This window comes from Lissotriton helveticus, chromosome 7, assembly GCF_964261635.1.
Source record: "Lissotriton helveticus chromosome 7, aLisHel1.1, whole genome shotgun sequence".
Classification (NCBI taxonomy): domain Eukaryota; kingdom Metazoa; phylum Chordata; class Amphibia; order Caudata; family Salamandridae; genus Lissotriton; species Lissotriton helveticus.
In genome coordinates this window covers 71145167-71157431 of record NC_136068.1, presented here as the reverse complement: position 1 = coordinate 71157431, position 12265 = coordinate 71145167, and the positions used below count along the sequence as shown (strand labels likewise).

The 12265-nt window shown below is 42.0% G+C and overlaps 1 protein-coding gene across 1 annotated transcript in view; it reads right to left on the bottom strand.

Moving 5' to 3' along the window:
- Positions 1-12265, bottom strand: part of LOC144768088 (complement C1s subcomponent-like) — a 118494-nt gene that overhangs the window by 67074 nt on the left and 39155 nt on the right. Inside the window, exons 3-4 of the mRNA XM_078651474.1 lie at positions 9805-10018; positions 4667-4847 (exon numbers count right to left, since the gene is read on the bottom strand). Of these exons, the coding sequence (XP_078507600.1) occupies positions 4667-4847; positions 9805-10018 (395 nt within the window). The remainder of the gene's footprint in view (positions 1-4666; positions 4848-9804; positions 10019-12265) is intronic.

Sequence of the window (12265 nt, the reverse complement as noted above, 5' to 3'; positions counted from 1 at the left end):
GTGTAGGTTCTCTATGTGTAATCGAGGAACCAGTCTCAAACATTACACAACCTACCTATATGAATACCTTCCCCCTCCACCCCTACTTGATTCATCTGATCCAGGGACATTACAGACATTGTAAACTGTGCATGCTGTGGGTCACATGCTGGGGTTTATTATGAAACAGAACCCACAATACAGAAGGAGCCTTCAAGCAGCCAGTTTATAGAAGCAGACCTCCTGGTAGCCAGGTAACAACTTGAAAAAGACAATAATGCACACTTTACCAAATCATTCCAGATTCTAGAGACCAGTCAGAATCTGAGTGCCCTGGTCTAATCTCCTTGCTGTGGATAGGACATCTTCCTTCCTCCTATTTAGCCCAGCCCAGAGACTAAAACGCAACTGCCCTACCAGGGACTTACTTTCTGCATCAAAGGAAAAACCGGTCACAAACGGGCAGATTCTCAGAATCTGCCCCTCTGCGACCGGTATTTTTGCATTTGGGATGCATCAGTCCAAATGCAAAAATCGCAAAATTGCGATTACTTAAATTGCGATTGCATTTAAGGAATCTCCAACTGAGATTCCTTAAATGCAATGCATTAAAGTAAAAAAAATAGCGATTTCGCTAACAGGGGGAGCAAATTACCATGAAGTTGAACTTCATGGCAATTTGCAAAAAATTTGAAAAATGCACTAAAGTGAATTTTTCAAAGTTCCATTTTACACACACACATGCCCTGGGGCATGTGTGTGTGCAAGATGAACTCATATGCAGATTTCAGGGGCGCAACAGGGTGTCCTTTTGACACGCTGGCACCCTTGAAATTGCATTCTCAATTTGCGATTCTCTAATTGAGAATCGCAAATTGAGAATGTCTTCCCATTCATTCCTATGGGCCTCTAGGCCCATAGGAATGAATGGGGAAGTATTCCTTAATTGCGACTCGCAATTTGCGAGTCGCAATTAAGGAATGCTTAGAAATCGCTATTTTTTTTGCGATTTATACATGCATAGCCTTATACTATTCCTTATTAGCAAATCCTTATTTTTCGCTAATAAGGAATCGCAAATGGTATTGTTGATGCATGTGGGCCAAAGTCCTACTGTCTGTCTCCTGAATTTGTTTGACGAGATGTGGGGGAAGGTCTTTTTCCTATGTGGTGCCATTTTACTGGAACAATCCTTCACTCTGCACTTGTTCTCATTTTGTCAGTTTCAGGATGTTTTAAGGATGGTGCTCTGTGTCTTGACTGTACCTTTCTTTACTGCTGATAAACCCCTTTAGGTGCAATTCTAGTGCTTTATAAGTTATATATTAACATTAACATCCAGCCTGTACCTGGGGGTTCACTCCCCTTTCTTATGGTGCAAGCAATACAGTGGCTCTTTAGTGTTAAGGGTTTACATGCCAAGGTCACTATCACAAGCACCACAAATGTACCTACTTGTATTGTCATTGTATTGCAAGTGTATTTATATAGCTCTTACTACACCTGATGAGGCTTTGAAGTGCTTTGCAGCAAGTAGCACGCTACTCCAGAACCCAAATGAATGAATGCATCACTTCATATAAGTTAACAGAAGTCCAGAATTTCTCATACCTAGGTATTTTATTTTATTTTAACAGTAATTTGACTCCTCACTTAGACCAGTCCAGACTTAAATTCATTAGAACCCTGGAGGCAATTTTCAGATTTGGCAACAAGATAGGTAGCAAACCTATCTGTGATAGGCTTAAAGGATATGGCCGTAATTGCCTATCAGTAGCAACCTATGGCTCTATAGTGTGGGGTAATGCCAACCTTAATACAATGCAATCCTTTGAAAATAATTATTTCTGTTGTACGCTGGCCGTACCAAGATCTACCACTACATACATCTTGCTTAAAGAGCTGGATGCCCCATATGTGGACCAAAGTTTACAGGGGACATAATTAGGGATTGCTTAACTTTGGAACACACTAACAAAATCCCATGGCAAGCATACATGGATAAAGTGCTAAAGAACATAGATAATCTTGCAATTAGGTAAAAGATAAATAAAAAAATTGTAAATGGAGAAACTAAGCCAAGAGAGGGCTAGAAAGGGTGAGGAAAAAACTAGTGTATCGAGATACATGGCCCATATCGAGTCAACTGGTCTACCAAACTATTTGGTCAAAGTTACAAATACTAAGGATAGATTTTATGTGACAAGACTGAGTTTGGGCACAGTCCATGAACTGGTGGCTTTTCCAAAACGTGAAAAATGGCAGAAAATCGTTTATAAATGTCCATGTGATGGGAAAGCAAATCAGTCCATTATGTAACTTATGTTGTTTTGTGAATTTTATTGAGATATTAGGAACAAAAATGAAGGCCAATTTTTATAGGGTGCCATGAAATGTATTAAAATTAAATAGCCTGTTGTGCTGTTGGTGGTTTTATCAGCAGGGCTATGCAAAGAAGGAAATCTCTTGCACATTTAGACCACTTAGTCTATGAAGTTGATTGAAGGATGCCCTTTGATCGAAAAGTAAAATTATTAAATGGGATAATAAGGTGATGTGTACAAATGAAGTCTTAACTATTATATAGTGTAACATATAACATGAATTAATAGTAAGTTAAAATGAATGTATGTACTTGTATGGATCGGGGGAAAAAAGATTTGAATAAAGTTTTATTAAATGAAATGAATGAATGCTTTTATTGTGCAGCCACATTTTCTTTCCAGGAGCCCCACCAATTAAAATATTAAAACTCTTTTTATTGTGCTGAGAAAGCTAACCCCTATTCCTGAATGATGATGCTTTTGTTACTCTCTTGGCTAGTTACAAAGTCAGCAATTCTGCCTGCCGCACTCAGGTCCCTTTGTTATTAGATCTCCAAATGATGTAACTCAACCAAAACTAAAGATAATGAAGAGAAGTAGCAAAAGAGAGTGTGAACAAATGAGCAAGGCAGGGAATAACCAAGCAGAGGGAGGCTGGGAGAGAAAAGGAGGAAAGACAGAAAAAGAGGGAAAGAGGAGAGATGATGGGGATGGGTAAAAAGTGACAGACAATGCCATGTAGTACTGTGAATTTGTGTGATTTTTGTGTTTATTTAGCAAAGTTACTGAACGCCATGTTGCCTAATTTGCATCCATTTTGTATGCCTATGTTAAACCATGCCATGTGGTCCTTCTCACGTCTCAGTCTCGCGTCTCGGTCTCATGTGCCACATCTCACGTTCGCCGCCTCACTTTCATGCCTGGCACAGCAAAGCAAGAATTCTCCATGGAGCTAACTCGGCATGTGGGAGATCCTTTGCTGTATCTTTTTCAAGGTCTCCATGCACTCCTCCTAGACAAAAGTCATGCTCCTGCCAGCTCCATTAACTGAAGTTTCTGTTTCTGTCAACTGTATCCTCCTTTGATTTATTAAATAAAAAAATTTATAAATGTTGGGTACATTTGGGCAGAGCTAGCCTTATACGCTCAACTGCTTAGAGACGTGAAGGGGTGTCCCTCTTTGATGTGACATCACTATTTTTGCTTGTTTGTGCTTTAGACCTCTAGTAGGCTCATAACTACTTTTTTTATCCACCAAACTTGGGGGCATATTATCAACAACTAGCGATATTTATCGGTAAATGAGCTTAGCGATAATTTTTTTATCGCCGCGCATCGCCGGATTTTATCGCAGAGATAACGTGCTATTAGCAACGTTTATCTTAAATGCGATAAAATATCCGGCGATAGCGGCTCAATGCGTGAATATCGCTGGAAATCGGGCGATATTCAATCATTAACGCCAATAGGGTCTTAACCTGAATATCCAACTCCCATTGGATGTACAGGTTAAGAAGTGGTCTGAGCAGGCGTTAGTTTTTGGCAATATTCGCGCTTAGCACAAATTTTGTTATTGCTGTGCCTGCGTTCATAATAGGCGATAGCGATGTTAGCGACTGCTTTCAGTCACTAACAGGTTGGGTACGCCCACTTTGCATGTCATTAGCGATAAATATCGCTGACATGCAAAGCAGGCCCCGAATCGGTCGCTATTGCCTACAAACTGTCGCTAACTGCTGTTAGCGACAGCTTGCTAATAGGGCGATGAAATTATTGCCGCTTTAGTGGGAAAAAGTCCTGCTAAAGCGGCGTTAAGGCCCTTGATAATATGCCCCTTGGTGTCTTAAACCAACAACCACCTACTCTCTACCTGAAGTGGAAAGAGAGGTAAGGGAAATGTTTCTACTGGAGAACTGGTGGTGGACTGTGCCCCGCACTCAAAGGGCTACATCTACGACAGTTTATAGTGGTTGCAAATGGAGATTCGGGCCATTTGCCACCGCTAAAAAGGGTTGTAGCATGCATCAAACCTTATTTTGTGAATTGCTAACCTGTTACCCACTTGCAAAATAGGGTTTGTGAGTCATTATTAGGAAGGGGCGTGCCCAGGGCGTATAGGCCACTAGATGCATTTTCTGCTACAGCACACTGAAGGGTAGGGTGACTTCTTGAATTCAGGTAATTACGGACACTGTTTCCTATACTGACCTTTTCACCTACAATTCATTGTTTTCAGTTGTAGTAGTTTAATTAGTTCAATGAAAGAAAAGAAAGACTAAATACCCAGAGTCCATTGGGTGATCGCATGAAAGTGTCCCTGATAACCTGGAAGGAGATAGTCATCTTATTGGAGAGCCACCTACCCACTGCCACATAGTATGCTGCAAAGCCGGTGTGCCGCTGCTGGTTGGAGAAGTCAGACTTGAAGGTCACTGTAAGAGTGTTGGACGGGAAATACTTGTCATATTTGATGGCAGTCTCCTTCCCGGCCTGGCCCAAGGTCTGACCACAGAGGGTGGCTTCTACGACATCACCAATCAAAATCTAGAAGCAAGTAAAAAGGAGAAACATATCTCAATCCAAAGAAGCAGTACTGGTGACTTTTCTAATGTAGCCTTATAGCACGCCGTAGAGGGCTATACCGGCTATTAAAGGCCCTATCCAGCGTTAACAAGGGAGCGAGACTTTATTAGCCGGTATAGCCCAGCTACGAATGGCTATAAGGCTATTAGAACATTCTGCCACTAGATGGCAGAATGTTCTAACAAAGAAAACAAAGCCTTATGGGAGCGTAGGGGGATTGGAATCCCCTCAGGCTCCCTGAAGCCTTTGTTCACAACCAGAGCTGTGAACAAAGAAACATTGGAATGTTGGAGCTCCAGGCTTATACCAGCCATTATAAGCCCGGAGCACTCCATTGTTTTCAATGGAGCTCCCAACATTCCAATGTTCTAATATAGCTGTAGAGCCCACTGCTGAGGGCTATACCGGTTGCTAAAGGCCCTAAACCCAAGTCATAGGCCCTAGCTGCAGGTAAGGGGCTATAACAAAGGAGAGGTAATTTAACAAGCGTTTAGCCTGAGGCAGAAGGGCTATAAGGCTAATAGAACATTCCACCCACAAAGGCCAGAATGTTCAAAATTAGAAAGGAAGAAAAATGAAGACAAACATTGGAATGTTGTGAGCCGGGCCTCTACCAGCCATTATAAGCCCAGAGCTTCTCCATCGTCTTCAATGGAGCTCCCAACATTCCAATGTTTTAATGTTGGAACCAACACAAGTAGCATATCAATCCCCAACTCCTTTCACTCCCTAATAAACCAGTATTGATACCCGCTCACTGCTCTGCCAATGCACATCAGCCCTGACCTCCATCAGCCCCATTCTTTCAATACCATGCCCATGCACAGCTCAGCCAATGTACCTTCAGTCAGACTTTCATCATCCATGCCACTCCAGTAGCGGGACCCACACACACAGCTCCACCAGTGCACAGCAGTTCTAACTCACACCATCACTACTATTCCAATACAGAGACCCACTCACAGCTCAGCCAATGCGCTTCAACCCCGTCATCCAGCACCTACCTAGTCCAATAGTAAGGGCCAAATGCAACTCAGCCTATGCACCTCACTTCTGACCTATATCACCCTTACTAGTGCAGTACTGGAAGCCACAAGCAGTCAGCCAGTGCATCTCAAATGTGACTCTCATTGTTCTTACAGGTCAAATACTGAATCCGTTCCACAAAGGCCAGTGATCTAGATGCCCCTCCGTTCTAAAGCTGCTACCCACAAACCGCACAGCCCATGCATTTGAATCCAGATCTAGAGCACTTTACTATTCCAACACGTAAACCACACTCGCAGCTCATCCAGTACACCTCAGCCCAGAAATTCAAAAAGTTGTATCAGTCAACGAATATAATTTCATTGGTATTTAGACAGAATATCGGAAACCCAAATATCGTGGGACACAATGTGGTGTCAAAAATATCGGAACAAAAATATTGTGAAGGTAAGTTTCTATAAGTAAGGAAAGTTTACTATATATAACTCTGCATATATGTACCTTGATAATAGATATATCTTCAAGGTACGTAGATGTGGAGTTAAGAACAGTAAATCTATACTTACCTATATGCACTTACCTTCTCGATATTTTGGTCCTTGATTACTTCCACATGATATTCTGTCCACACGATATTTGTGTTTCCGATATTCTGTCAGTGATCGATTTCATTTGAACCAATATTCATAAAGAATTTTAGATAATGAGGTAGTATTCCTTTATGAGGGCAACTCCATCATAATTTACAGTAATTTCGAAGTCTAAAGGAAGAAAATCAACAAAAAATTGATTATGAAAATAAACTAATTCGGTAAAAAATATTAAGTAGATGAAAGACGCCTACTATACATTGCTGCGTACACCTAAAAGGCTGTTAGTTACACATGCAACATCAAAAATTTGAGAACTCGACCCTCAGTCAATTGTTTGTTAGCTAATGAGTATCTTAGAAAAGAAATTACTCTGGGTAAATAAATCTGGGATAAATATGTATAGTACTGTGAGTCATTACAGTAGTAAATTGTATATGTTTAAGACAAAGTTCAGTGATAAATATAGAAATCACACTGGCATACATACACTGATATAATGATATAATAGCACGGTGCCAATACTACATGATCTAATGAAATATTATAAAGCCCCACTATGGCAGAAAACAATTTAGGAAAATTTGAAACACTTATGAGTAATATTAACCCAAATGTTTGCAATTAACTTGATTCAAGCAATACCCCTTAAATGTACAACCTTACCGAGATCAATTGAAATACGGGTATGATAGTTCATTCACATATTGACCAAAGCACCGAAAAAGAGAAAATAGCATCTGCTTCTTTTTACACCCGCCATCTTGGAGTGACGGTATCCACATCAGCAGTCTATTCCTGGGTTTACGTTTAAGTGTTTCTCTGATAAACAACATTTATTGAAAATAGGTTAAAGTTTCAAATACCTGCCAATAACCTAATTAGAGATAGACGTTAGGATAGATCTTCGATACGTATGCCATAGATCTAAGATAGCGTTCCTCTAGAAAAATTATGGTGTATTGAAGTTAATCTTATGGGTGGACCTCCAACATGCATGTTATAGTTCAAAGATGGTGGGCTCTATGAAAGTGGTTGCCAAATCGACTTTTTTGATGCTTTGGTTAAGATTCAAAAAGGCTAACAAACCTGATTGTGGTAAGACTCTAACATAATTTTAATAACTATAATTCTTTTTTAGAGATACACTTAAGGTAGATTTCGATACATATGCCATCCCTCCAAGATAAAAAGACACACAATTGATGGAGGGAATGCAGAACAAATCAAAGTATTCACCCCCAGTCAAGAGATCTGGGTTAAATCCATCATTCTTTTGCTCACCATGACACCCCAGTTTAGACCTCGCCATATGCAAATCAGTCTTGACCCTTTGCCTCATGGGAACAGTCCAGCCCAAACTGCCAAGCCAGGTCCTCTCTGGACTGGAAACAAGCATCCTAAGACCGGTTTCGGGGTTTCACCCCTCTTCAGCCAGGATAGCTTGATTCCAGTGGCACAGTGAGCCCGGGACCCCCGTCTGTTGGCATTGTCAGCATTCCACCCATCATTTGTTTGCTGTAACATCCCTCCAAGATGGCATTCCACCGTGAATGATAAAGTGCATTAAAGTTAAACCTAGGGCTAGATTGTTGATGGGCAAACAGTGTCAAATATTGGACTCTTCAATTTTCTTCCTTGATTGCCTGAGGAAATGATGACTCGTTGCAGTAGCCTTGGTGCCACCCTGCATTTGATATACAAGCGAAAGGTGTCAAGTGTCTACTGTAGAGGGTTTCAGTTAGGAGGAAAACTCCTCAAAATACAGATAGAAACTCCTTGGCAATTTTAAGTACTTCCCAGAAGATCATAATAAATACAGAAGTGGAACGAAACAGTTACACAGGTATTTCGATGCCACTATCCTTGAGCTTTGTGATCAATATCCTTCGGGATCAAGTTCGCGCTATATAAAACTTTATAAATAAATAAATAAATAGATATTTTTAGCACTGTAATAACACATGTGTAAGTATGTAATCCCTCTTGCTTTTGAAGTGAAACAGCAAATTTACTCAAAGTATTTTATTTTCTAAGACACTCATGTGTCAACAAACAATTTACTGAGGCTGAATTTCTCATTATTTGAGACTGTCTGTGTCAGTAAAAGCCTTTTAAGGTCAGTACACAGCAATGCAGGTTTCTGTTCAAATAAAAACATATTAATTGACGGATAATCTTATTGGAATTTCTCTATAACGAAAAGATCAATCATAATATCCCAGATTTCTCAAGAATAAACGTAAATTCAATGCAGGGCCGACTTTGGGGCGGTGCGACTAGTGCGGCCGCACTGGGCGCTGACCTGGAAGGGGCCAGCACTGACCTCAGGGGGCAGCACTGTGTTTAGCAATATTTTACAATTTAAAATTACCGGCTGCAGAGTTCCTGGTGCGTCCAGCTTTGAGGCAGCAACAAAAATATCATGATAACTCTTGTGATTAATGTTCCTGCTAGAGAGTGAGATCAGATTGTGGTCTAGTGGCAGTTTTAACTCACCATAGAGCTGTGTAGAGGGTTAATGTGCCTGCTGCAAAGAACAGATCGGTATTTTATGTGGATCGCTGATTGGATTAGTAAAGCCAGCCTTTACCAGCACTTTAAAACAAATGAAATGTATGTGAGAGAGGGGCATTGGAGAGATGAGGGGCACTCTTGGCAGGTGGTAGTGAGGGAATCCGAGAAAGAGGTAATGGGGAGGCGGGACGGCAAAACGATTGTTGCCCCAGGCGCCACGAGTGCTAAAGCCGGCCCTGGTTCAAATAATACTTTGATGTCCTCCATTTTGTTAGCAATAAAACTTAAGGTAATGGTTTGAGATATTTCCATTACATCCCAGAAAGCCAAGCTGCCCAATTGTGTTACGATCACTTCAATCTAGACCTTCACCCCCATTTCTGTTGCAGTATTGGGACCCGCACACGGCTCAAACAATACACCTCGATCCATTGGGACCCGCACACGGCTCAAACAATACACCTCGATCCGGCCATTCTCCACCCTTATTATTCCAATACTGATCCCCAGCACTTTACTATTCCATTACTGTTGCAGTACAGGGACCCACACAAAGCTCTGCCAATGCACCTCAATCCTGACCCACGACTCCATTACTGTTGCAGTACAGGGACCCACACAAAGCTCTGCCAATGCACCTCAATCCTGACCCTCAACTCCATTACTGTTGCAGTACTAGGAAGTACTGCAGTACAAAGCTCTGCCAATGCACCTCAGTCGTGACTATCGCAACCATTATTTTTCCAATAATAGTGCCCACAAACAGCTCCACCAATGCACCTCAATCCAGACCTTCGCGACCCCTGATGTTTCTATACCAATACCTGCACCGAGTCATAACCGCAGTTCTCCGATGGCTCGATGTCGAGGTGGGTGAAGTAGATTCGGATGCCGTAGCCCGGCGGCACAGAAACCGTCCAGGACTCCTCCACATTATTAGGGTAACCCTGAGGGTAATTGGGTGACAGGATTTCGCCGTACATGCTTGGCGGTGGTGCACTGGCTGCTGGCACCAGGAAGATGAAAACGAGGGTGAGCCTTGGAAAAGGTGAAAAAATGCAGACAGTGTAAATTGTACAACAAGCATTGGCTATGGCAATAAACATGGTTTGTAACTGAAAGTACATTTTCCGTCACCGGTGAGTGTAGATACTTACATGCACTCTGTCACTCATCTTTGCACTCTTGCATCCATTAATATACTAACTGACTCATTCTCTTATCTACCCACTCTCCAAGTCCACAGTAAGACATACAGACAAATTCAACAAGCGGATGTAGGCTATTAGACAGATGTTGGAATTAAAAGATTTAAAAAGTAGAAAAAAATGCCTCTTCCTAAATGTGATGGGTATATACCTACAATCTAAAATAGGTAAAAATGTACACATAGCAATGGGCGACTATCTTGTGACTTTATTAGGTATTGTGTATCATTGGTTTAAAGTTTCAACATGTCCACCATGATTAGAAGCAATGTGTCGCTTCTTGTATTATGCCCTGTGTACAATACCATTCCAAGATGGTCGCTCAGTATATATCAAACCGGGTGTACATCTTGGAATGGTATTATGCACAGTGTATTAGTGTTGTACCAAAGCAAGATGGCCTATGTGTTGCATGTAAATGGTGTCTATTTTGGAACAGGACAACAATGTTACTCTATTGGCATTACAGTTGCAAGATGCTTCCAAATTTAGAAGCCGTGGCCATGTGGAATTTTGTGCATTAACACCTTAGTTGCTTCGAACGTTCCGCGCCAGTGCGGAACGTTCGGAAAACGGGTGGGGCTGCGTCGGCCAACAGTCGTTCGCAGCACCAGCCAGGTAGTGCTCCCGTAGGCGATTGGCCGACGGGAGCACGGAACGGGTTAAAAATATAATGAACTTAAAACAAACAGCGTGGTAGGAATGTCTGGACCGTGGCACTAAAGCAGTAAACCTTTCAATCAGATAGATATGTGCATGTGATCGGGCAAAAAGTTGTAACTTACAGGGAAATAGAGTCAATGGCTTAGGCATGCTGCATGCGGGAAACATCCTTTACAATGCAACTTTTACCACGCAGTGCCTTTACGACGCAACTATTACAACGCATGTCATTACAACGCATTGCGCTGGGGGGCTCTCTAGGATAGGGAATGGATTTAATTTACTATCCAACACCTTCCCTACTATCCCCGGGGACTGGAGTTGGAATAGTAAATTAAACTATTCACTATCCAGCGCCCCAAAGCACTATGCGTTGTAAAAGCATGCGTTGTGAAAACTGCGTTGTAACAGCATGCGTGATAAAAGCATGCGTTGTAATGTCATACATCCGCTGCTTGCAGGCGCTTAGCAGACAACTAGCCAGGGCCGGCTGTAGGGCGGTGCCACCTGTGCGGCCGCACTGGGCGCTGCCCTGGAGTGGAGCACTGATCTCAAGAAGGGCGCTGTGTTTAACAATAACTTACCATTTAAAAGCACCTGCTGGAGAGTTCCTTTTGCTGTAGATTTCAGACAGCAATAAAAATGTCAAGATGACTCTTGTGAGTAATGTTTCTGCTAGAGCGAAAAGAATCAGAGTTTTGTCTAGTGGCAGTTTTGACTCACCATGAAGTAGCACAGGGGGTTAATGTGCCTGCTGCAAAGAACAGATCTGTATTTTGTGTGGATAGCTGAGTGGATTAGTAAAGCCAGCCTTTACCAGCACTTTAAAACAAATGAAATATATGTGAGAGAGTGGCTTTGGAGAGATGAGGGCACTTTTGTTGTGTGTGGTAGGGAGGGAATTCGAGGAGGAGGTGATGGGAGGTGGGGAGCACCAAAAAAGATTGCCACACCGGGCACCACAAGTGCCAAAGCCGGCCCGGCATCTAACACTGTCAGGTCAGACATACACACTACTTTAACCCAACAGCAAAATGCTATGTTTAAAATTACAAATATTTACACAATTACAGTGAGCAACACATTAAACAAGTCTCTAGGAGGAACTACTCAGAAAGGGAACTAAAACCAAATACCGTGCTTACCACTGTAATCATTGAGATAGCATGTGACCAGACACAGCCTACAGGCTTTAGTGCAGTGTAAAGGCACTCCACCCATAGAGGCCTACTAACTTCAAAAACAGATCTCAAAACCCCAGATGACATCACCAACCAAAGAAGCGTTCCTGGATTCCTATAGTTAATGACTGCTAGCCTTGCAGAACTGGGCAAATAGAACTGTTTTTTCTCTATCATAAATGGCTTATTTAACCCCTTAGCCGCGGGGCTAATTCCCCCACGGCGCTGGGGGT